The sequence below is a fragment of the Rhinopithecus roxellana genome, chromosome 11, assembly GCF_007565055.1.
Source record: "Rhinopithecus roxellana isolate Shanxi Qingling chromosome 11, ASM756505v1, whole genome shotgun sequence".
Classification (NCBI taxonomy): Eukaryota; Metazoa; Chordata; class Mammalia; order Primates; family Cercopithecidae; genus Rhinopithecus; species Rhinopithecus roxellana.
Window position 1 is genome coordinate 140,379,895 of NC_044559.1, and position 22,959 is coordinate 140,402,853.

At 53.9% G+C, this 22,959-nt stretch overlaps 3 protein-coding genes across 4 annotated transcripts in view; 1 reads left to right on the forward strand and 2 right to left on the reverse strand.

Annotated features, from left to right (window-relative positions):
• The first annotated feature begins 1,485 nt into the window (after positions 1–1,485).
• Positions 1,486–22,959, forward strand: part of RASSF4 (Ras association domain family member 4) — a 35,348-nt gene continuing 13,874 nt past the window's right edge. Inside the window, exons 1-3 of one of the 2 annotated variants that reach the window (XM_010365796.2) lie at positions 1,486–1,596; positions 12,221–12,316; positions 13,825–13,900. In XM_010365796.2, the coding sequence (XP_010364098.1) occupies positions 12,255–12,316; positions 13,825–13,900 (138 nt within the window). In that variant the 5' untranslated portion in view covers positions 1,486–1,596; positions 12,221–12,254. Of the gene's footprint in view, positions 1,597–1,650; positions 1,834–12,220; positions 12,317–13,824; positions 13,901–22,959 lie in introns of those variants that run through there. The other variant, XM_010365797.2, reaches the window with a different exon arrangement.
• Positions 16,350–18,958, reverse strand: LOC115900283. The gene is made up of 2 exons (XM_030940053.1): positions 18,701–18,958; positions 16,350–16,884 (listed from the first exon to the last, which is right to left on the reverse strand). The coding sequence occupies exons 1-2, from the start codon at positions 18,944–18,946 to the stop codon at positions 16,603–16,605; spliced, it is 528 nt and encodes a 175-aa protein (XP_030795913.1). The 5' UTR covers positions 18,947–18,958; the 3' UTR covers positions 16,350–16,602.
• On the reverse strand, positions 19,519–21,060 carry DEPP1 (DEPP1 autophagy regulator). The gene is made up of 2 exons (XM_010365795.2): positions 20,771–21,060; positions 19,519–20,214 (listed from the first exon to the last, which is right to left on the reverse strand). Exon 2 carries the CDS (start codon positions 20,187–20,189, stop codon positions 19,551–19,553), a length of 639 nt encoding a protein of 212 aa, XP_010364097.1. The 5' UTR covers positions 20,190–20,214; positions 20,771–21,060; the 3' UTR covers positions 19,519–19,550.

The following is a 22,959-nucleotide window of genomic DNA, read 5'->3' on the forward strand; positions in this document are numbered from 1 at the left end:
ATGGGCTTGCTGTCCCAAACCCAGTCCTCACTCAGAGCCAGTCATGGCCCTGTGAACAGCATTAACTAAGTCAGAGAGAATGATTCACACTTGAGCTCCGGAGAGCCCAAGGAAACTGTTATATCACCCCGTGTTATGTTTACTTCTCCTATCAGGAGTGATTAAATTCTTAGGATCTCATGCTCAGAGGTTGACAGCTATATTGAATTTTACCCACTGTTTTAAAAAACCTTTGGAAGCACCCAATTATTTGTCTCAGCTTTGATGAGGGTTGCGGAACAGCAAATGTGTCATGACAAGTCATCAACCACAGGGACCCTCAGAGCTGTCAAAGGATGGGCCATTCTCCAAAAATTCAAGCAAACGCAGAAATGGGAGAGCCCCTGAACTGGGTATCTTCAGTCCTGTCACTTTTTGCAGGTGGGGGTTGCAACATAAGTCATACAGCAGCCATGCAAGCATTAGCAAAGCCCCTCTAAGTCGGGGTTCAGGGACCCATGAGACTCAAATTCCAGGCTGACTTTGGTGCATGTGGTCACCTGCGTTTTCTAGAAGATATATATCAGATTCTAAAATGGCCATGAAACCCTAAAAATATTAGGAAACGCATGTTGAATGAAACTGAAATGATTTATGTTAGGGGTGGGAGAGAACAGGTCCAGGGGTCAGAGCTGGGAATGGTGAGATAAAGCAGAAATTACAAATGTTTTCCATCAACCCCATGCCCCGCCTTGCCACCCCCACGCCCCAGAAACACTGAACTGTTTCCAGTTCCCCAAATGGCCTGTGGTTTTCTGTCCTCTCTGCTGGCAAACCTCCGTCCAGGAGGCAGTGACTGGTAGAGAAAAACTAACTTCTTATTCACCAGATCGGATTTCTTAAACGATAAGAAGTTCTAAGAGGCCATGCCAAGCAAACAGCCAGGCTGTACAAAGGTGCCCCTAGAGCAATAAACAGCAAATGCTTCGGGCTTTACTAACAAGCCTCCCCAGACCCCAAACCCCACCAGGCATGCAGACAAGTGACTGCAGTGATTGCAGCGCCTGCGCAGCGGCCTTTGTTGGAAGTCCAGGAGTCCGCGTTACCCCGCAAAGTCCCTGGCCGCCGCCCGCACACCGAACCCCTCGGGGCTGAGTCGGACTGCTTTCTCTTGCGCGTCCCGGGGCGCCCTCGGGAACTCAGGAACGCGCCGCGCGCTGAGCAATGGCCTGGGGACACCTATCAGGTCACAAGCCCCTAACCCTCCCCGCAGCACCTCCGGCACCGCCCGGCTCCCAGACCCTACCGGTGTTCCCGGGGCGGGGCTAGGCGTGGCGTACGGGGCTGTGCCATTGGCCGGTGCGAAGCGAGGGGCGTGCCCGGGGCGGGACGAAGAAGCCGGGGCGGCACCATTGGCCGTGCAGGGCAAGAGGCGGGGCGGCACCATTGGCCGTGCAGGGCAAGAGCGGGGCGGGGCGAGGGGCGAGGGGCGGGGTGCTGGGCGGGCCTAGTCCCGAGGAGCTGAAGCCGGGGGTCGGCAGGCGCTGCGGGGGCAGCTCCGGTGCAAGCGAGGGCACGACACATGCAGTGGCTTCTGGACTGCGCGATGACTGAACGGTGAGTGACGAACGAGTAGGAGAGTGCTTGGGCGTCCATGGACCATCCCCTCCGACCCAGGACTGCCACCAGGCAGGGACGCTGAAGCCTGGGCACTTGTGCCCTTCGACCGCAGCGCACAGGGTCCCTCCCCCTGCCAGCCTGGCGCATTGCGGGCCTCGGGCTCATTGCTGAGAGTGGGCACTGCGCCTGGCACCTCTGTTAAGCACTTGAGGGGCTACAACCTGAGCACGACAGGTGAGTGCGGTCACTGGCTACACCTTTTTTGCTCACCTTGTCCTTAGCTAGTTTCCTAGAAGTACTGATCCTAGAGTTGGGGAGACAGCCTAGAGGCCTCTGGCACAACTCCGACTTCACTGATGGAAATCGAACGCCTAGATGATAGCAGGCAGGGGTCTGTCTCACAATCGCTGTCTGTAGAGGGCTTGCCTTGCTCTGGGCCAAGTGCTTTAACACGATATGCCTCTTACTCCTCACAGCAAGTGAGAGTCCTACTTTCGTTATCCTGTTTTCAGATGAGAAAACTGAGGCTTAAAGAGTTACAAAATTGTCCACCTTTACCGGGTGAGTTGGTGATGTAGCCAAGATTTGAACCCAGGGCTTGCTGTGCCGCTGGGTCTCTTATTCTTCACCCCTAGTCTCCCAAGCTCAGCCTGCCTGCTGCCCTGCTCTTCTGGGCTCCTGACTCCGGACCCGTCCTGCACTTCCCACTTCCAAAAGATGCCTCAGTGTTTTCATTAACCTGGCACAGCGGAGGGAGGGAGGTTCATCTCACACCAGAGTCAGTGCCCAGGCCAGGGCCAGCACTTTCTTAAAACACAGTAAGGAGAGCTTTAGGAGCCCCATTTCACAGAGGAATTAAATAAGGTCGCACAGCAAATAAGGACTGGGCTTCTGGAATTTGAACCCAAGCAGGTTAGACTACAAAGCTATGCTGTGCACTCACAGAAGAGCCCCTCGCTGGCTTTGCTGTAGTTTAACTGCCTACAGTACTAAGGTGTCAATCAGGATTTGTTGCCAAAAACTATTTTTTTAAAAAAAGTTAGAAATGAATTGGTGAAGTAACAGGTAAATGTAGACCTTCCTGCCTTCTGTTCCTCTGTGTGGTTCCTTAGCTACTGCTGCCAGGACAGCAGGTTAGGGGAGAAGACAGGGAGGGAGAGGGTCAGAGGAGAAAGAGGAAAGGAGAGAAGAGGAGAGATGAAACTCATTAAACTTAGGTTTAAAAAAACGCTCCCGGAAATTGTCATGGGCTGTTTCAGCACTTTGTCAGTGTATGTGAAGGCTGTTGTCGTTAGTTCTAGCCATAATTCTTTCTATGTGTAGTGCTGGTGATTTGACAATAAAAATGTTGATGCCACAGATTAAAGTGTCTATCTGAAACTCAGGAGACGGGGCTGTATTTCCACCATGAAGCTCCAGTGGGTGGCCTGGAGGTCGAGAACAGAATCAATGTCCAGGGTCCCCCTGGGTCAGGACCAAGTGGACTATGACAGATAACAAAGAACATGAACGAAACTTGGGTGTGTGTCAGAGTTCAGATTCTGGAAGTGCAAAGCCTCAAAGGGGAGACCCTAACTAGGAGGACTACCAGAAAGCCCTCTGCCCTGGGACCCTGGGGTCTGGGGCCTGGTTTCAGTGGTCAACTCAGACTCTCTCCTCACTCATGGCCACTCCTGCAGGGAGGCCTCACATTCCCATGTCTGGGGCCCCACTGTCTCTCCAGAGTCCCTGACTCCCAGTGTCAGTAAGAATAGTAATGGGAGCCTCTTTTCATTATGGGAGAGCCCCACACAAGGCCCATCGTACAGGTCTCCTCATTCGTCTTCACAGAAGTCATCGAGAATTATAGTTATTTAATTGATGAGGTGCCCAAGGTTCAGAGAGGGAACTGGACTTGCCTAAGGTCACAAAGCCAGGCAGTCACAGAGCAGAGCTTTCAACCCAGAGCCTTGCAAAGGCCAGGTGGTTATTCTCTCTCAGAGGACCTTTGGGGAAACTGTTTTAAAATAAAGAAAATCAAATAGAAAGTGGCTGCACTTCCTAAAGCTTCTACAGTTTTTTATTTTTGTTAAAGAGAAACTTGTTCCCAGGGTCTCCTTTTCTGGCTATCCCACCTTCTTCCCTAGGATATACTGTGGAGGAAGAGGCCCAGAACCCACTCCCTTTGCCCTGCCTGACCTTGGGAAGCAGGGGTGGGATGTCATTGAGCCCCATAACTGCAGAGCTGGGAAGAGCCCTGAAAACTCTGTATCAGCTGCCACAACAGCTCTGGCTAAACTGAGCCCCAAGAGATGGCACAACATGCTAGGATCACAGGCCAAGTTAATGCCACAGCAAAATTCACATGCAAGGCTCTACGATGTTCCTTTGCCTCCTCTTTCTTGCTGTGACAGGTTTCAGCAGAGACTCTAAACCTGGGATCTGGGGATCTGGGAGCACGTGGACAAGAACTGTCTCATCCCCCTGCAGTAGTATGCAAATTGTGTGTGTGTGTGTGTGTGTGCATGTGCATGCAGATTGCAGCAACATGCACATACATGCATTTTCTGGGGAGAGTGCACTAAGCTTTCAAGAGACTCCAAAGGACTCTATGACCCAAAAGATTCTGAGACCCTTGTGTCTCACAGGGCCCTTGTGTCTCCAGCAGTGGCATGTGGCACATAGGCCTGGGGTAGTGGACAGCATAGATGAGGGCAGCCGTAGAGAACCTCCAGAGCAGCCCTGCAGCAGCAGGCACCCAGAGGGGTCTGCCCCTCTGCATTGCACTCCCAGCCCCAGGCAATCGGGATATTGGCCAGTGCCCATTTTGGGCACCTGTTTGGCCCGAAAACCATAGCTAAGAAGATCTTTGTTCCTGTGGATCCTCTCTCTCTCTCTCTCTTTTTTCTTTTCTTTTTTCCACTCTTGTTGCCCAGGTTGGAGTGCAATGGCACGATCTCGGCTCACCACAACCTCTGCCGCCCAGATTCAAGCGATTCTCCTGCCTCAGGCTCCATAGTAGCTGGGATTACAGGCATGTGCCAACACGCCCGGCTAATTTTTTGTATTTTTAGTAGAGACGGGGTTTCTCCATGTTGGTCAGGCTGGTCTCGAACTCCCAACCTCAGGTGATCCACCCGCCTCGGCCTCCCAAAGTGCTAGGATTACAGGCGTGAGCCACTGCACTCGGCCAGATCTTCTCTTCCATAGGCAGGAGGTGAGCCTGGTTGGTGGGGAAGTTGAGGAGTGGTTCAGGGGGTTCCAGGGCCAGGGATTGTATGTTTAAGGTGTAAGGGGGAGCAGGAGAATTGGAAATGGTTTTCTTGTCCCAAATTGCTTTGCCTTGAAACAAGGGCAGAAGCCAGAAGTCTTGCCCACTGGGAAGGCTGGTCTGTGATCTACATGGGTGCTCAGGGCCAGGCTTTCAGAGGAAGGGGAACTGTATCAGGGAGGCCTGGATGCTGGATTGGACTCAGAGAGACCTGTCAGTGAGAGTCCAGGACCACAGCGGGGAGTAAAGATGAGCCAGGCCTGTGTGGTCAGCCCAGGGCAAGTCGGGAGCGGAGGTGGAGGGGAGCTCTGTGCCCGCCTCTTCTGGACTCCCCTGGTCTCCACCGTCTCTACCCGGACAGTGCAGAATCTTCCGGGGCAGGGAGGAGTGAATTGAGTCAGAGGGATGGTGGTGGGAGTGGAGAGGAGGGGTCTGGTAATTGGAACTAGGCAGCAGGAGGGGATAGCAGTGTGGAAGGAGGTGGGAGCGGCAGCTGCTGAGGCACTGCCTGCCATCTACAACCAGACAGCCGGCTCTTGCCACAAAAATGCTTGGCTGAGGGCACCCCCTCAGAGGCACCTGGTGCTGGCAGACACTGCAACTTCTTCCCCGGCCAGGCTCTTGTCATTTGCTGGCTAACAGGTGCTGGGAGGGGCCTTTTAAAGGTTCATTGTCCTCTGTGCCCTGTTGCCATTGTGGCTGGCATTTGAATGTGGTAGCCATGGACTGCAGCCAGGAACTTAGTCCCCCCGGAATGCCGGCAGCATGGCCTGCACCTGCTCTGTGGCCTGCACTTGCTGTCCTCCTCCAGCAGGAGCAGCTCAGGCCCCCAGCTGTGCCCCACACCCTTGTCCTCCTTTCTTTTGCTTTCCAAGTCACTTTCTATATAACCTATTTAATTTAAATCATGCTGAAATAAGCAAATGAAAATCACAATTTCAGGAAATGTTAAAACAGAGGTAACCAAGCTCTCAGCCTTCACAGACATGCTTAGAACATTTTAATTTGGATGCCCGTACATTTTCCCTTTTGCCAAGCAAGGACACCACATCTGTGTTGGCCATGTTTTATGTAAGAAGGGTCATTGTCAGACGGAAAAGCAGGCAGCACAGTCTTAAAATAAAAGGCTTTCAAGTGGACTCAATTTCGTGTCACGAAAGCCTCACTTCACTCGGCATCTTCTGTTCCTTTTGCCACTGGCCTGTAGGAATTGGGCCCCGGGAGTGACTGGAAGAATCACAGTCATCTTCTTCTGTAATAACTGTCCCCACAAACACAAAAAAGGAAAGACGGCCCATGCCTAGCAGCTGTAAAGTCCTCGGCGGCCTTTGTCCCTCAGTAGTGACAGCAGGCTGTCTGTCTGCACGGCTGGCAGAACAGCTGCTGAAGTGGAAAGGAAGAACAACTCACTGCTTGTTCACTGGGACAGGTAGCCATGGCTGGCATGCCGCCCAGGGGGCCTCCTCTGGTTTACAGAGAGCCCTGGCTGCAGTTGATCACTCTGATTGGGGACAGAGTGTCCTCCAGCCTGGGAAACAGGCGTGGAGGCCTGAGCTGTGTCCTGGGACCTGGGGAAGGGGAGCAGGCCCAGACAAAGAACGCTGAACTTTCCCAGAAGAATGGCACGGCTGGGGGGAGGGGAGGGCCCGCTGGCCGACTTGGCCTGTCCAACTGCATCTGTCACTCTGTGGTTTTGAGCCTGAGCCTGGGTGGCAGGCCAGCCCCAGCCCATCCTCTCCTGACTCCTGCTGCATGCAACCTCGCTTTAATCCATTTGTGTATTAGGCTTCTACCTAGGATCTAGTTTCAAGATAAGGTTGTGCTGTTTATAAGACTGGAAAATACGCTGGCAGAGATTCTCAAAGGCCCCACCTAGTGCACTTGGAGATTCAATGCAAAAGGCTGTTCCAGGAAAATGTTCCAAATAGAGACATGGCTCCCTTTCCTCTCCTGTTTTGTGTATGTGTGTGTGTTCCCCCTTGTAGCTCGCTCCTGCCACAGCTGTCTTTTGGACATCCCTTATGTACTCATGCAGCTTCCTGTAGGACTCGCCCAGTGATGTCAAAACGAATGAAATTCATCAAAATGAATGAAAGTCTGGTTAAGGGGATAGGGCGCAAGCTCAGTGTTGAGTTCTGCAGTGGGATTCTATGAGTGATACTGGAGCTCAAGGAAAACACGGTCTTCTTGCGGTGTTGGGTGTGAGAACCAGAGAGACCAAGTGACTTTTGTGGGAGCCATAGGCTCTTGGCCCCTGAAAGTTTCACTAAAAATCAGACATGAGGTGAATTGATTAATAGGAGAAAAGGCATACACATTTACTTAAGGTGCATGCATGGGAGCCTTCAGAATGATGGTCCAGTTTCCCAGTGAGTTACAGAGACTTATATACCATTTTGAGGTTACAGGAAGAATAGGGGCTTAGATTCTGGTGAAACAGGCTATGGGAGGAGGAGAGGCTTGGCTAGTGAAAGTGACTTTGTTATGTAGATAAAGCCTCCCTCAGAGAGACTTTTAAAGGTGTGGATTCTCAATCTCTCCTGGATGTGGGGAAAGACCTGGAAAGGGGAGGGGGCCTGGTTACATTAATGGAGATTCCCTGCAGATGCAAATTTTCCCACTGAAGACACTCTGCCAGCCACTTTTTTCAGGATGGGCAAGTGGCAGCCGTTTAAGAATATGTCAAAGAAATGTATGTTGGGGATAAAATATTTTCATCTCCTTCCCTTGCTTAGGGCCATGAAGCTAATGAGTGCTGGAGGACACAGAAATGTGTGCCTCTCTCAAAGGAGAGACTGTCTTTGTGTGGAGCCGAGGTTCCTACCCTGTAAGGTTCAGCACCCAGCCCAGCAAGCTGGAAGAGCCTCCCTTTGCTGCAGTGGGCCCTGAGCCACCTCCCTCAGCCTTGTTTGCTGACCCCCCTGCCCTCCTCTGGGATGCCATGCCCCATTCTCTGCCCCAGCTGTTCACCCTACAAGCCCATCTTCCCCTTTACCCCTTCACTTTGCCATCTGCAGTCTAGGACTCTTCTTTACTTTCCTCCTGGTTTGTCTCCTCTGAGCAGCCGCCCCCAGCTGATGCTATTCAATCATGGCTGGAGACACTCAACCATGGTTGTGTCCTATAAATAAGTAGGCATGCAGGGGAAAAGCACTCATGAAGGCCAGTGAGGGAGAACCATGCTTTTCAAGTAGTATTACCCAGAGTCCTAGGAGATGAGGCTCTCTGCCACCATCTCACTGTTAACCACAGCAATCCCCTTTAATCTGTTTTGCGTACATTTTCTATTTGAGCAAAGAGTTCCACAGTTAAGAAAATTTCCAACCCATTGGAGGTCAATATTCTTGTTATACAGATGGGAAAATTAAGGCCCAGAGAGGAGAAGGCATGCAACTAAGCACCCCAGAGCTCTTTAGGAAGCATCTTCTATGAATAAGTAACCACTGCCTGACTTACGGGAAATTACACTTCTAAGTATTCCTACTACGTATGGCAAAATGAACTTCTTCCCCACATGCTATAGGAGACTAGAAGTAAATGTAAATCATGCCGTGTCATGAATCAGAAGTCACAAACTGGAGCCTCACTGTCTAGTGGACTAGGAGGGGTCCCCAAACACTGGTGGGACTTTGACCCCAGCTGATGTCCAGGCTCTTGACTCCTTGAATTCCTTCTCATACAAGTCAGAAAATAGTGAAAGTACACACTCAAGAAGGGAGAGTGTGCAAGGGAGTTGGGAGCTGCTGCCTTGATGGGTTTCTTTAACCAAGGGGTGGAATATCCAAGAAGATTCCTGGAAAAATGTGGAACTTTCTTGAAACTGTGGTGCCACCCTTTTACGTCACATATTGGTGTTCTGGAACTGTCATGGTGCCGTGGGTGTGTGACTTAGCATACCAGAGAGTTGCCTGGTTAATGAGTGTATAGTGTGGAGAAACCTGGGTCGAATCCAGCACTATGTTGGGTTCAGTTGGTCTTAGCCAGTTTGGCCACGCTCTGATTTTTTAGAGTCTTATGACCCCTAGCTTCTTATAACTCCTATTTCAACAGTTTCCTTTTGATGGTCATGTGAAACGGCTGCCTGGAATTTTCTATTCTCCTGCAACCATCTGTATTATTCCTGTATCACCACTAGGTGTATCTGTCTTACAAAGGTGTTTGGTTTATTTATAAATATATTTAAATATAAAATATTACATTAAATATATGTTGTTTTAATTGGATTATGTATTTCATGAGACTTGGTCTGGGTTATGCTGCAGTAACAAATCCCTGATACACCAGTGGCTTGTCATGGCAGAGGTTTATTTCTCTTTCTCAGTCTATATCCAGTGTGGGTTGGCAGATGGTTCTGGTCCACAGTTACTCAGGGACCCAGGCTGACCATCGAGTAGCTGCACAGTTGAAACATGTGGCTTTCTGGGCCATCATGGCGGAGACAGGAGAACTGCAGGGTTGTGCACTGGCATAAAGCTGCTGGCCTGGAAGGGACCCACACATTGTTCGCAGCTCAGTGGTCAGAATGAGGCCCATGGCCCCAGCCAGCTGCAGAGGGCCAGGGTGGTGAGCGACCACATGGGCATTCCAGGGACAATGCATGCCTCTGCCAGCCATCCACCTTTCAGTAGTGAAATATAGCCCGAACAAATCCAGATTCCTGGCTTCTTATGAAACGCCAAAAGAGTTGCCACGTCGCAAAAGGAATGTGCCCCCCATTCCCCATGGACCCCGTGACGAGTGTCCCTCAGCAGAGTCACCTCCGTGGCCATTGGAGACTTTTATATTATTTATTCCTGCTGTATGTGCACAGCTCTGGAAGAGTAGACTTGGAGGGAGTCTAGAAGCTTCTTGTATTTATTCAGCAATTTAACAACCATGTATGGACTTCCTGCGATGTGCCAGGCTTATACTTGGGGCTGGAAACTAGTGGTAAAGCACCCCGCCCCCGTGCTCCTGTTCTCTTGGGAGGGAAGTCTAAACAAGAGCTGGGTTCTGCAGGGCCCAGTGGGGAAATGGGAAGAGGTGATGTGGCAGAGATGGGCTGCCCCGACATGGACTGGGGCTTTTCTGGCAAGGGTTTCCAGGAGGAGCTAACATCAGAAGAAGGAGTAGTTCTGGATTCTGAACAGAGAACAGCACTATAAAAGCCCCAAGGGAAGAAAAAGCATAGAGCCCCTTATGGGAGCCGTGAACTATTCAGTGAGCCCAGGGCTTAGAGCAGGTAGTTGGGGTGGAAGCTGGATACAGAGGAAAGCAAGAGAAAAAAACACCGCCTGTTATGTGGGGGTAAATCCAGCCCTTCCTGTAATGAGTTTGCTGAAAGCAAGATTTCGTTATGCTGAAGACCCACAGAAGCAGTGTGGGCTGAGAAACCCAGTCCCATGGCTCACCCTGGGCTGCACTAGGCTTCTGCCTTGCAAATATATGAGGAACTACCCAGAGAAGGGGGCAGATCACTTTTTCCACAGGCAAGCGGAGGTGCTGAGGAACTGAAACTTTATTTTGAAATCCCTGTTGCCTGGCCAAGAAAAATGCAGCAAGAAGTCCCGGCTCCAGGCCTTGCTGCTGGGGGCCTGATATCCTTCCAGGCCCTGAGGTGCCTCACTCTGGAGCAAGGCAGAGGGGAGGAGGTATGGATAGGATGATCCTGAGGTGATCAGGAAGCCCACTCCCTCAAATCCTTCCCCTTCTCCAGGTCAACTGTATTTCCCTGCCTCTGGCATCACAGGCTCATGCAGGGCTGATGCTAGCACAGAGGGCAGTCTCATCACATTTGTGGGTGTCAAGCAAGGAGGGAGAGAGCAAATTGGACCTGTCCGAATGAGTGCCCGAGGGGATGGGCATTCTGCAGGGACGGGCTCTGAGGACATTAATAAATACGACAGCAGGTGGAACTGAGCTTGAGCTCCCCGCTCCCCGTGGCATTAGAACACACTCAGGTCGGGAAGACATGATGGGTTTGTGTGAACAGATGTGGGGGAGTTGTGAATTAGTGGAGCTCTGCTGTGGGAAGGATGTGGTGTGGCCCCAGGCTGTGCCCCCTCCCAATGTGTCCTAACACCCCCAGCCCTGTGCTGCAACTTGGGAGATGGAAGGTGGAGGCAAGGTCAGCACTGCAGTGTGTGTGTGTGTGTGTGAGTGTGTGTGTGGATGAGATTGTGTGTATGTGTGTGTGGTGTGTTTGTGTGTGTGAGCATGTGTGTATGTGTTGAGTGTATGTGTGTGTTTTTGTGTGCACGTGTGTGTGTGTGCATGTGATTGTGTACGTGTGTGCATTTTTGTGTATGTGTGTGTATGAGTGTATGTCTGAGAGAGAGAGAGAGAGAGTGTGTGTGTGTGTGTGTGTGTGTGTGTGTGTGTGAAGCTTTACCTCCCTGCTCAGCATGTAGGAGGCCTTGATAAGAGTCCTTGGCCACACTCACATGGGGGAGTGAGAGGAACAGGAAGCTGTGCAGATGCCAACAGGATCGAGAAAGCTCTGGTGGATTTACCGCCCGTGAAAGAAACCTGGGGAGGGCAGGAGCGGCTCCTCAAACCAGTCAAGGCTGTGTGTGGAAAGAGGGAACAGTATGTGTGTGGAACAGTGTGTGTGAACAGTGTGTGTGTGGATCCACTAGTGATCCTGTGGGCTTGAAATTACCTTGTTGCACAGATGAGGAAAGGAAGGTTTAGGGGTTTAAATCACTGCCCGTGATCAATATAGAGAAGGTGCTAAGAGACCAGAATCAGGGGTCTGAATGCTGGAACAGTGGCTTTGCTGCTTACTTGCTGGTAATCTTAGGCAAAGTGCTTAAACTCCTGTCCCTGTCTTCTCATCTGTAAAATGGGAATATGGTGATACTCACCTCACAGTATTGTTGTAGGGACTGGATGAGATAACTCAGAGAAGATGCCAACCATCTACAGCACATAGGGAACACAGGCCGACTAACCCACTGCCAGGAGAGCCAGTGATGGGCCACTGCCTGGCTCAGTGGGAAGGCAGGAGAGAGGCCCAGGGTAGCTCTGGAGGATTGCAGGAGCAACCAAGGCAGAATCCATCAGTCAGGCTGTCCCAGCCAAGGGAAGGGAGCATGTGGTCTAAAATGCTTAGGAGACGGATCTGGATTCCTGGGGATTATGGAGAGTCTTCCGAGGTGGGCGGCTGAAAGGACCAGTGTCACTGGCTCAGCATGACCTTGCCCAACCAAGGGCAGCTTGGCTGACATGTGGCCATGTGGGTCTGGGCCAGACCCTTTCAGCTGCAGCCACCTTGTGCCCAGGCAGTGTGATGCCAAGGCCGATGGTGTCTGTGCCAGGGCTGCAGGTGTTGGGTGCTGCACTGGCCAGCACTCCTCTGGCTCACCTGTTCGTCCTTGTCTTCCCAACAAGTAACTTCTAGGTCTGCAGACAAGAGGAAGAGAAGATGAAGGAAGACTGTCTGCTGAGTTCTCACGTGCCCATCAGCGACAGCAAGTCCATTCAGAAGTAAGCCTTGATGTGCAGGCTGGGTGGGGGAGTCTTCACATTTGCCATTCCCCTCATCCTGGGCAGCCTTTAGGTGGAGGGGTTCTGAGCACTTGTTCAGATATCTGATGGGGTGCCCTGGGAGACAGTGATGGGGTGCTTCTTTTTGAGCCTGTCCAATAGGGGATCCCCAAGCCACACATGTCCATGGCTGGGAGGCATGGGCAATAGAAAAGAGGCTCCAGATGGCAGGCACTTTATACTAAATAAGTGTGTATGAGGCCTCATTATAACTTTTACATTGATTACATGTTGACAAATAGTAATTTAGATATATTGAGTTCAATAAAATGTGTTATTAATGCTAATTTCACCTGTTTCATTTTCCCTTCTGTATTAGGCCATTCTTCTGTTGCTATAAAGAAATACCTGAAGCTGGGTAATTTATAAAGAAAAGAGGTTTAGTTGGCTCACGGTTCTGGAGGCTTTACAGGAAGTGTGGTGCTGGCATTTGCTCGGCTTCCAGGGAGGCCTCAGGGAGCCTCCAGCCATGGTGGAAGGCGAATGGGGAGCAGGCACTTCACATGGCGAAAGCAGGAGCAAGAGAGAGGGAATGGAGGGTGGTGCCACACACTTTTAAATGACCAGATCTCGTGTGAACTCAGAGAGAGAGCTCACTCATCATCACAGGGATGGCCCAAGCCACTCATAAGGGATCTGCTCCCATGATCCAAACACCTCCCACCTGGCCCCGCCTCCAACCCTGGGAATTACAGTTCCACATGAGATTTGGGTGGGGATACAGATCCAAACCGTATCACCTCCTAACATGTACTAGAAGATTGAAATTACCAGTGTGGCTCACATCCCACGTCTGTTGGCCCCACTGCCCCACAGAGCCCAGCTTGGGTTCAGGCAGCTGTCCAGGCCTCCCCTCCCTCCAACATTAGCCAGGGCTGTGGCTTTCCCATCAGGAAGGGAGACAGCATTGAGGGAAAGTGACTTACTGCAGACTTCAGGGCCTTACTCAAAGGACCATCACCTTCTGCTGCGCCTTCAGAAAGTCAGGGTGGGGAAGAGGCAGGCACCCCTCAGGGTGGCCCACAGCAGCAACAGCAGGCCTTGTAGGAAGTGATATGGGGAAAGCAATAGGCTGTACAATGCCACAAGCAAGTCCAGGGCATTTACTGTGAGGAAGTGACGCAGGTGGAGGACAAGGAGGCTGCCAGGGCCTTACCTGTGATAGTGAAAATGTTGGCACCCAGGACATCCTGGACCAGATGCAGGCCTGTCCTGTGAGTCTCACCTCCTCCTCAGCCCCACCCCCATGCCTCCCACCAGGGCCAAGTGCAAAACCATCCGGGTGCATTGCGATGGCACAGTCTGGTCTCCTCTGGTTATGCCTGGCCTGTGAGAAGGGTGCTGTCACACTCCTGTTACAAATGAGGAAAAAGAGGCCAGGGAAGCCAAAGACCAGAAGCTGAGGCCCTGCCACACCCCGAAGTACATGTATGTCTTTCCCTTTCTAGGTCGGAGCTCTTAGGCCTGCTGAAAACCTACAACTGCTACCATGAGGGCAAGAGCTTCCAGCTGAGACACCGCGAGGTGAGCCTGTTGCTCTTGTTCATAGAGGTCACCATGTACCCTGGGAGGCCCTGCCTGACAGGTGTTGTTTCAGGGTAATGATGAAGACCGTTCCCTTCACGCTCAGCAGTGACCCAGTTTGGACAATAAATTATATGGTCACTCTCATCACTCACCTCTGACCCTAAGCCAGGGATCAGGTTATCAGCAGCCAGGTCATCTCCTTGCAGAGGAGCACATCCCTTCCAGAGTTCCTAGTGGCAGAAATCACCTTGGGGGTCTTCCCCCTTCCCCATTCCCCTGAGACCTTTGTCCAGGTGAACTGCTGCTGAGAGCAGGTCCTTCCTCCGCCCATCACACCACTCAGCGGACGAGAGGAGTTGGTCCCTCTCTGTTCCCTGCCGCCCCTGCCACGTATCTGCATGGTCTCACCTGTGGCCCCTGGTCCCCAGTACTTTCATTTGTAAAGTGGGGTGTGGGGCTACACAGGGGCTTACAGGCTCAGGGGCTCACAGCAGGCAGCGCAGGTGTGCGGAGTGGGTCCCCACTCAAGGAGTCAGCCACCCATCAGATCAAACCATCCCTGCTGTGCAGGACCGTAGGCCTAGTGCAGCCAGACTGTTTCTGATTTTTCAAAAGAGGATAGATTATCTGGAATTTCATGAGGAATTTCCCAAATCTTGAAACATCTTGTGGGCTAAATACATGTCTGATGCCAAACACAGCCCTCAGGCACTGGCTGGACTCTGCAGGGCCTAGGCTTGGGGGACCACCCACCGGGCAGGGCAAGTGGAGCCCTAGTCTTGTGGTCATTCACATCCTTCGATGTTTCACGCGGGAATCTTGGTTGGGCTTTGTGGCCCTATCTTGGTCTAATTGAACATATGTGTACTGCCTGGTGGCAAGTCTTATTGTGGTAAGGCTGTTTTTTGGTGGGGGGGAGGTTCTGCAGTTGAGATTGGGTTGGCTCCTGGACTTTCCCCCATCCATCAGCATCTGACCAGGGCCGACGGATTCCAAGTGCCCCTCTGTTGTTGAACACAGGAATGGGCAGGGCAGCCCCAGGAAACCCAAGACCTCCTCACTAGTCCTGGCTCACTAATCCTAGTCCTCCCTCTTCAGTAATTTAGACACCCTTCTACAGCTCCCAGGCCAGAGCTAGCCCAGGCATCCAGGCAGCTCTGGGCAGCCGGGGGTTGCCAGTCAGTGGCAGGTCAGAGGGCCGGCCAGAATCTGCTGCCAGACAGCCTCAGCCAGCCCCTGAGGTGTCCCGCTTCGGGAGCTTCTGGCTCCTGGTCCAGGCTCTGCTGGGCTGCCTGTGACCACCAAGCATGGTACAAATCTCACACTCCACCTCCTTGACCTGCCCAGGCCACAGGGCCCGAGAGCTTGCTCCCCTCCCTCTCCTGCCATCTCACCTCCTCACGCTTGCTTCTGTGACACCTGTCTCACCCTGCCTGCCACCATCCTGCCCTCCCCAGGCCAGACACCCTGTGGGTCCCTGTGTAGAGTTGGTGGGTGACTTAAACAGCAGGTGTAGGCCTGGAGAGAGCTGGGGTGAGTTCTCAGTCCTGAGCTCCAGTGTGCTGGGCAGAGGGAGGCACTGGGGAGAGGGTGATGGGGCCACAGGGATTTCCACCTGTGCTGTTAACACACGCCACTTCATATCTCCTGTTGGAGGCCTGGGGTGTGGTCGCTGCTGTTGAACTGGCGAGATATGCAAATTCCTACCATGCCCCTCCCCCGGCCTGCTGAACCGAAAACACTTAGTCCTCCTGTCCATGTTTTAACGAGCCCTCCAGGGCATTCTGGTGGAAGGTCAAGTTTGAAAACCACTAGTAAGAGCTTAGTTTTGGCACTCGGGATTCCCCAGGATAATCCCCTCTGTAGGAATGGTTGTCGGGGGCAGGAGCGGTGGGGCAGGAAGCCCCAAGAGCCTCCACCCTGCGTTTGTGGTTTGTGTATGCTGCGGGACAGCCCACATAGAGAAGTAGGGGACTCTAAGGCTGGGAAGAGGTGTTCTTGACAGCCCTTAAGGATAGAAAGTCAACCCACCAAGGGGATTTTCCTGTCCCTAACTCTGAAGAAAGTGTGAGGTTTGACCTGGTCTCCATGGAGCCAGAAAGTACCTTTCAGGAAACTTCTGTAGCCTTAACAGCCCAGGGGGTACCGGCCTGAAGAAGTGTGCATTTTTGCTGAGTCACAATCACCACATAAGACAAGGCTTCAGGCTGTGACGCTGATAGGCACAACTGGTCCTTGGGGCACCAAGCCCCTCCAGATCTCACTGCGGCCCTGTGATGCACCCGGCACCACGACCTCCTGGACCTCTGGGCACTTGCTACAGGGGCAGGGCCATCCCAGGCCAGTCTCTCCTCAGGCACCACAGGCCCCAAGGGCTGGGCAGACAAGAGGAACGGACACTTCCCCGGGGAACCTCCAAGGCACCAGGCACTTTGCCTCTCCTTTATTTAGTATAAGGTGATATAGGAATGATTATTTGCCAGGCAAAGAGATCGAGGCTCCCACAGTTTAAGTCTCTAGACAAGGTCACATTGCAGTAAATGAAAGGTGCTGGCCATGGCCCCAAGATCACAGCCACTCACAAAACGGCAATACCATTTCCAGCATTAGGCTTTGGAGGTCTCCACCCAGTATCAGTGAACAGGTCTCAGGGACACAGGGAGCTGTTTGTTGCCCTTGAGCCCCAAGCCAAGGGGCTCTCAGGCTGGCGAGGGTCTCACCACCCGGGGTGCGCTCCCAGAGCCGACTGAAAGAGACCCCCGTGTTCTCACTGCCCCTCCCCGCTGCAGCACCGGCAGCCTGAGCAGTACGGTTTGGGGTGCCTTCTCCTCTACTGTCTCATCCCACTTCTCCGAAGGTGGGCAGGGCCACGCCCTGGGGCCAGCGTCTCCTTGTGAGCTTTCTCCCCGCTTCCGAGGGGCCAGAGGAGGGACGCCTTGTCTGGAGGCTGAGGCGCCGACTTCCTCTATCATGAACCTCGCCTTTGGGATAATTTTGCTTGTATTACAACAAAAAGCTTGAACAACGGGGAACAGCCTGTGCCTTTTGAACATGGCAAAGGGCTTTAACCAGGCTGGCTGGTATCTCAAAAGAAAAAGGGACTGCCGCGAAATGTCCTTGTGTAAACCCACCGCTCTCGGCTCTCGGCAAGCGAGTGAGCCCCAGGCGGCGGAACCCTCTCCGAGGACTGCGTGCCGGCCCCGCCCGCCTGGGGCGCAGTGCAGAGGCTCGGGGGCGCCCCCTGGTGCCCGCGGACGCGCTCCACACCCAGTCCCGCTCCTCGGCCCTGGGACCCCCTCAGCAATGCGAGAAACGGAAGGGGCTTCCCCTGGTCCGGGGGCTCTCTCTCTCCCAGGGGTGCGGAAAACCAACATCCCGCCTTGAGAGAGTTGCCCCGTCCCCTCTCCGAAGACCTGGCAGACCACTGGCCCCCGGAGTGACTGACAAGCTCCAAGAACATCTGTTTTCTGGGAGCCGCAAAGCGCTTCCCAGCCTGCCCGCTCTGGGCAGGTCCTTGTGTCCCAATCCCTCCCTTCTTCACCTCCCACCAACACCTGCCACCACCCACCCCCACCCCCACCCCCCTCTCCACCTCCCACCCCCACCCCCACTTCCCTCTCCATTCCTCTCTCCACCCCCAGCCCCACTCCCCTCTCCACTCCCACCCCCACCTTCCTCCCTCACTCCTTTCTCCACCTCCCACCCCTGCCCCCACTTCCCTCTCCATTCCCACTCCACCCCCAGCCCCACTTCCCTCTCCACTCCCACCCCCATCCCCACCTCCCACCCCTGCCCCCACTTCCCTCTCCATTCCCCTCTCCACCCCCAGCCCCACTCCCCTCTCCACTCCCACCCCCACCTCCACTCCCCTCTCTACTCCCCTTTCCACTCTCCCCACCCCCACTCCAGTGGCAAGTAGGAAGGAGAACGCAACTGCTCTACAAGGGCCCACCAGGAGGCTTAGCTTGAAGGGAAAGGAATTCCCCTGGGGCTCTCTGCAGGAGCTTGGGACACTGCCAGAAGCCCCCACCACAAACCTGTATTCGACTGGGAGGGAGCGCCTTTCAAAGGTGCCATTGACCTCTTTCACAAAGCTGGGTATTAGTGGGGAAGCACGGGATGGTGGGTCTCCTCAAACTGCCTGACCTCCCCAGATACAGCGAGGCAGCTTCTGAGCATGGAGGAGTCTACTGACCTCATCCTAGTTGCTGGACTCTCCCCTCTGACCCAATTTCATGATGCTTTGCAGAAGGGGCTGTAGTGAGGCTGGACCCAGCAAGCCTGGACCTCGGCCCCTCTGCTTTGGTCGGGGGCCCTCCGGATCTCTCCTGAGGGTGATGGTTGGCTAAAGGCTGCCCTGGCTAAAAGCTGCCCCACACGTTTGCCCAAAGTCGGGAACCTGCAGGTTTGAGACCACCACAGAGACACAGTGGGCTGTGACAGATACAAACATTTGTCTACAGTGCTCATAATTGCAGCTCCAAGTTCATATGAGCAGGTTCCCAGCCCTTGCAGGGTGTGAAGGACACCGTTGATGTCCCCATTTTATAGATAAGGAAACTGGGTAATTGCTTGTCTGAACGTAACAGAAGGCAAACATTCAACAAATCCAAAGCAATTAAAAATAGCCACAAAAAAAGAGAATGACCTAGGTTGCCAACTCGCAGAGCAAGGAGGTGGCAGAGACCCGCCCAGGTGAGCTTGGCTGTCGCCCCCAGCTCAATCTTCCTCCTCTCCTCTCTCTGTCCCTTTGCCACTGACCAGAGGCAGCCCGATTCCCATTCCCTGATGCCTCACCTTCTTGCTGCCAGATGCCTGTAGGAATTGGGGTCCTTCAGACTCCAGATGCCCTGGCCTGGGCCTTAGAACATCTGACTTCCCGGCGAAGGACAGCTGGACAGTGCCCTGCTTCTCACCCACAGCTGGGACCCTGACCATGCCATGAGGACCCTGGGTGGAGGTGATGTGGGGGTGGGGATGGTAGGACTGAGTGGTGCAGATTCTGTCTTGGCCCTCGTCATGGGGGAACTCTTCCAGTGCCATGAAAGGATGTATGAGTTGTAGCCAGCAGAGTGCCCCAGTGGTGCCAGGTGACAGTCCCCCTGGAATACATCAGTGCATTTGCTAAGACTCCATGTGTTCCCTTGGGCCTCACACAACATGGACTTTGAGAGTGGAGGCCAAGAGGCGGACTTGGGAGTGCCTGAGGCCTTGTTCTGAAACACCTGGGGGGCTGACACCCCACTACCCTCATACCCTTACCACCAGTTTCCCCACCAGCGATGACGATAGCTACTCAGCGAATGGGCTCCTACATGCCTTTACGCGTCAGAATGGCCTGGGAGGCAGGTGCCAGTAATTAGTCCCCTATTACCCACGAGAAACTGAGAACACAGAAGTTAAGTAACTTGCTCAAGGTGATCAGTCAGCAAGGATCAGAGCAAATGGGATCAGTAACATCTCCTCATGTGAGACAGGCTGTTATCATCTTCAGAGGGGGTCGGTCTCACTGTGAACTGCCCCAGCAGGGGCCTCTGCAGAAAAGCATTTCCCTTCCAGAGACCTGTCAGGGACAGTGACCACCATGGGGGAAGACGGGAGATGTAGACCCACCGAGCTCTTTACAGAAGCCTTTATTGGGCAGGGGTCAGAGTTCATGGATCACCGGGAGGTGCGAATAGAGAGTTCTGAGGACACTGCTGGGGCGGGGGCTGCCGGGGGAGGCCATGGCTTGGGCAGGCTGCCCAAAAGTCCAGCTTCTTAGGTCAGAGCTCTGCTGCCCATCCCGAGATGGTCTTGCTAGGGAGTGCCCAGGCATCCTGGCTTCACAGAGCCTCCCTCTGGGGGCCCCCCTGGCCTTGCTGCTGTCCATCTGTCTGTGCGGACCCCAGAGGCCAGCAGAGGGGCCAGTCCTCCTCGGCAGGTCCCTCCGGCTTGGCTGCTTTTCCTGGGACTCCCCAAAAAGCCGGTCCAGGGGGTCCACAGCATCAGCCATGGGCAGTGTGGGCTGCTGGCCACTGAAACGTGCGGTAATGTCCCGCAGGGACACAGCAGGGCGGCCCTTCCGGCAGGCCTGGACTGGCCTGTGGGGTGGCCTGGGTTGGCCCTGGGCCGTGGCCTTGTTCAGCACAGAAGTGGGCTGTGCCAGTCGAGATATGGATCTCACGTAGTCATCCAGGCTAGGAGAGGGCGGGGGCTCCTGCCCAGGACCCCCAAGCAGCATCTCCTCCGTGGTCTCCCGAATTGTGGGCAGATGGGCCACGGAGAGCAGAAGCCGGGACCTCATCACTCTGGCGAGAGGAGGTGGCAACCTGTGGGGAAACAGAGGCCAGGTGGTAAGGGCCTGCCATGCGTCCCACCGCCCCTCAGTGTCCCCACACTCCTCTGGGGCTGCCTGTAGTAATCTGGTGCCCTGAGAGCAGTTCGAAGTCTACAGAGCCCAGACCAGAGCTCAGACTCCTGGGCTCTTTCTTCCTGTTTAAGTTTAAAACCCAAAGGCTTAAGATTTTATCCTTATTGTTTCAGAATGTACACAGATAAGAGAAACCAATCTAACAAACACTGGTCAGAGGAAAGCTGGGTTTAAAACCAGGATCGGCCACATACCTTGGGACCTTTGGCAAGGCCACCTCTCCAGGCCTCCACTTACCCATCCATAAAACAGGGTTATAAATATCCCTGGCAGGGATGTTGTAGGAAACACATGAAATAACCCCTGAATCCCTTTGTAAATGCAAAGCCCTCTACAGACAGCCCTCGTCTCTAACCCATAGGGAGGCTGTGCAAGTTCAGGCTGGGAATTGCCCTCAAACATAAACAAAGCCCCTGTGTTTTGTCTCAAACCCAAGGGCAGCTGCTCCCTCTTACCTGGAGCTGAGAAGGTCTGGGGGTGGCAGCAGAATGGATGAGCAGGGACAGTCCAGTCCAAAGGAAGCCCCTGGGAAGCTTGGAGGCCAAAGGGTGGAGGGTCCAGCAGGGGGTCCAGGGTGGGGTCGCGGGGAGGAGGACGGTGCACTGACTCTCACAGTAAACCGTTCCAGACTCTTCTCTGAGCTGTCTGAAGAGCTTCGGCAGGCAGCTGCTTTTATACCTTCCCACCAGCTATCAATCACTGTCACGAGGACCAAAAATAGCCTGCTCAGGAAGGCTCTCTTAGGAAAACAGCTTGGTGGGCGGGGCCTGGCCCAGCTGCCCGCTTGGAGGTGTTTTTCTGCCAGTAGGAGGCTGGGGAATGTTTACACTGCAGGGCAGGAAAGGGGTGGGTGCACTGCTGGTCACCTAGGGGCACTGGGAGAGGGAGGGGTTCCACTGGGCCCTCACAGGTAGCCCCAGGGCCACCCCTGCCCCAAAGCTTGTTTCCCACTCTGTATTACACCAGCCCATCATGACTCCTGTGAAGTTGGGCCAGGTCCTCGGCAACTTTGATGAAAAATCAGCAGCACAGGACCCCAGCCTGGAGGCAGCTGAGGCTAGGTCCCTAGGCCTGCTCTTAGGAGAGACACACCCTGCTCCCAAGGGACCAAGGGCAGTCTGCGGGGTCTGACCTTGGTCTTCTTACACTCCAGATGGGGTGCTTTCTGAGGATTTGTTTGTTTACTTGTTCACCAGATGTGTGTGCTGTGACTGCACACAAAGGTGTGGCCCCCGGAGCTCATATTCTAGTAATGGAGGAGATCAAGCCAGAGATGAATGGGTGCTGTGATTCAGGCAACAGCAAGAGCTGCCTGAAGGAAAAGCACAGCAGCACAGTGGGATGCTGTGGTAGGCTGCCGCCACAGGAACAGTGGTCAGGGGTGTCTTCCCTCAGAGCAGATACTGGAGCAGAAACTTGAAAAAAATGGGAAAATGCACATTCCAGGTGGCGGGGGCAGCACGTGCAAAGTCCCTGTGGTGAGGGTGCGCCAGACGGACATGCTCAGGGCACAGTAAGGGGCCTGCAGACTGGCCCATGTAGGAGGGGGTCAGTGAACCTTGGCGTGGATGCTGTGTTTTCCTCCAAGAGGGAGGGAAGGACACTGCAGGGTTTGAACAAGGGCACTGCAGTCTGGCTTCTGCTTCAGAGGATCGCTCCAGTTGCTGGGCCTGGGCTGGGGCTGGAGGGCTGCCAAGGAGCACCTGGGCAGCATTAGAAAGCCACCGCCTCTGTCCAGGAGTGACCATGCCAGCAAAGGAGGCTGCCGAGGATGAGGGAGGCAGTCCCTGGGAAGCTCCTGCACTTCCCCGACAGGCCACAGGTCCTCTGCCCCAGCCACAGTCCCACCTGGAACACGCCTGCCTGTGCTACAGGTTGGGGAGAAAGAGGAGTCCTCCAGAGGTAACCCAAGCCTGAGCTCTGAGTACTGGGCAGACCCCAGACCCCCTAGGCAAGCAAGAGGAACTGGCAGTCCCGAGTTCTTGAATTCTAGGTGGGAACTCCATGTGCACAAAGGCATCGGGGCAGGGAGTGCCTGAGACAGTGAACAGGATTTCAGTGGCACATGGCACTTCTCACCTTGCCCAAACTCTTATGTCTTTTGTAGACCCTTTGTCTAGTTCTCTGGCTCTTCTTTGAATTTATTGGCAATGAGCAGATTAGTCAAGAGACTAAAAGGAGGGAGACGGAGAATTTGCTGCTGGCTGATAGGACTTTCCCTCCATTCAGATGCGGCCAAGCTGGGGGAGGGTGAATGGTGGTGGGTGGCAATGCTGGGGGCACACACGTCACCTGTGCAGGGGTGGCTGGCCTGAGTCATGGCTAGCCAGCTTGTCCCCAGTACAACCAAGCCCCCGACCTTGTCCAGGCAGGTCCTGCTCAGCTTTCCTCCCTGTCCTCCCTCACTGATCTTCCAGAGTGCAGTGCACAAGCACCCTCTCCAGGAAGCTCCATTGCATCTCCTTCTGCGTCCTGAGCCCCTCATGGCCGGGGCTGTGTCTCCTCCATTTCCCTCTGCCTGGGGTCCAGGGTGGGGCTGGAGGGCAGTGGGTCTCCATGAGTGAGCCATCCCCACAAGCTGTCTCCACTGAGAGGCACCCGAGACCAAGAGGCAAGAACAGAACCTGCCATAGACCTTTGAACT

What these genes read in the sequence shown, in the direction of transcription:
- LOC115900283 (XM_030940053.1), bottom strand. Translation starts at nt 18,946, where the DNA reads ATGGCACTGGAAGAGTTCCCCCATGACGAGGGCCAAGACAGAATCTGC. An exon ending in AGGCATCTGGCAGCAAGAAG is followed by an intron (nt 16,885 to 18,700) that starts GTGAGGCATCAG and finishes ATTATCCCAAAG; the next exon opens with GCGAGGTTCATGATAGAGGA.
- DEPP1 (XM_010365795.2), bottom strand. Translation starts at nt 20,189, where the DNA reads ATGAGGTCCCGGCTTCTGCTCTCCGTGGCCCATCTGCCCACAATTCGG.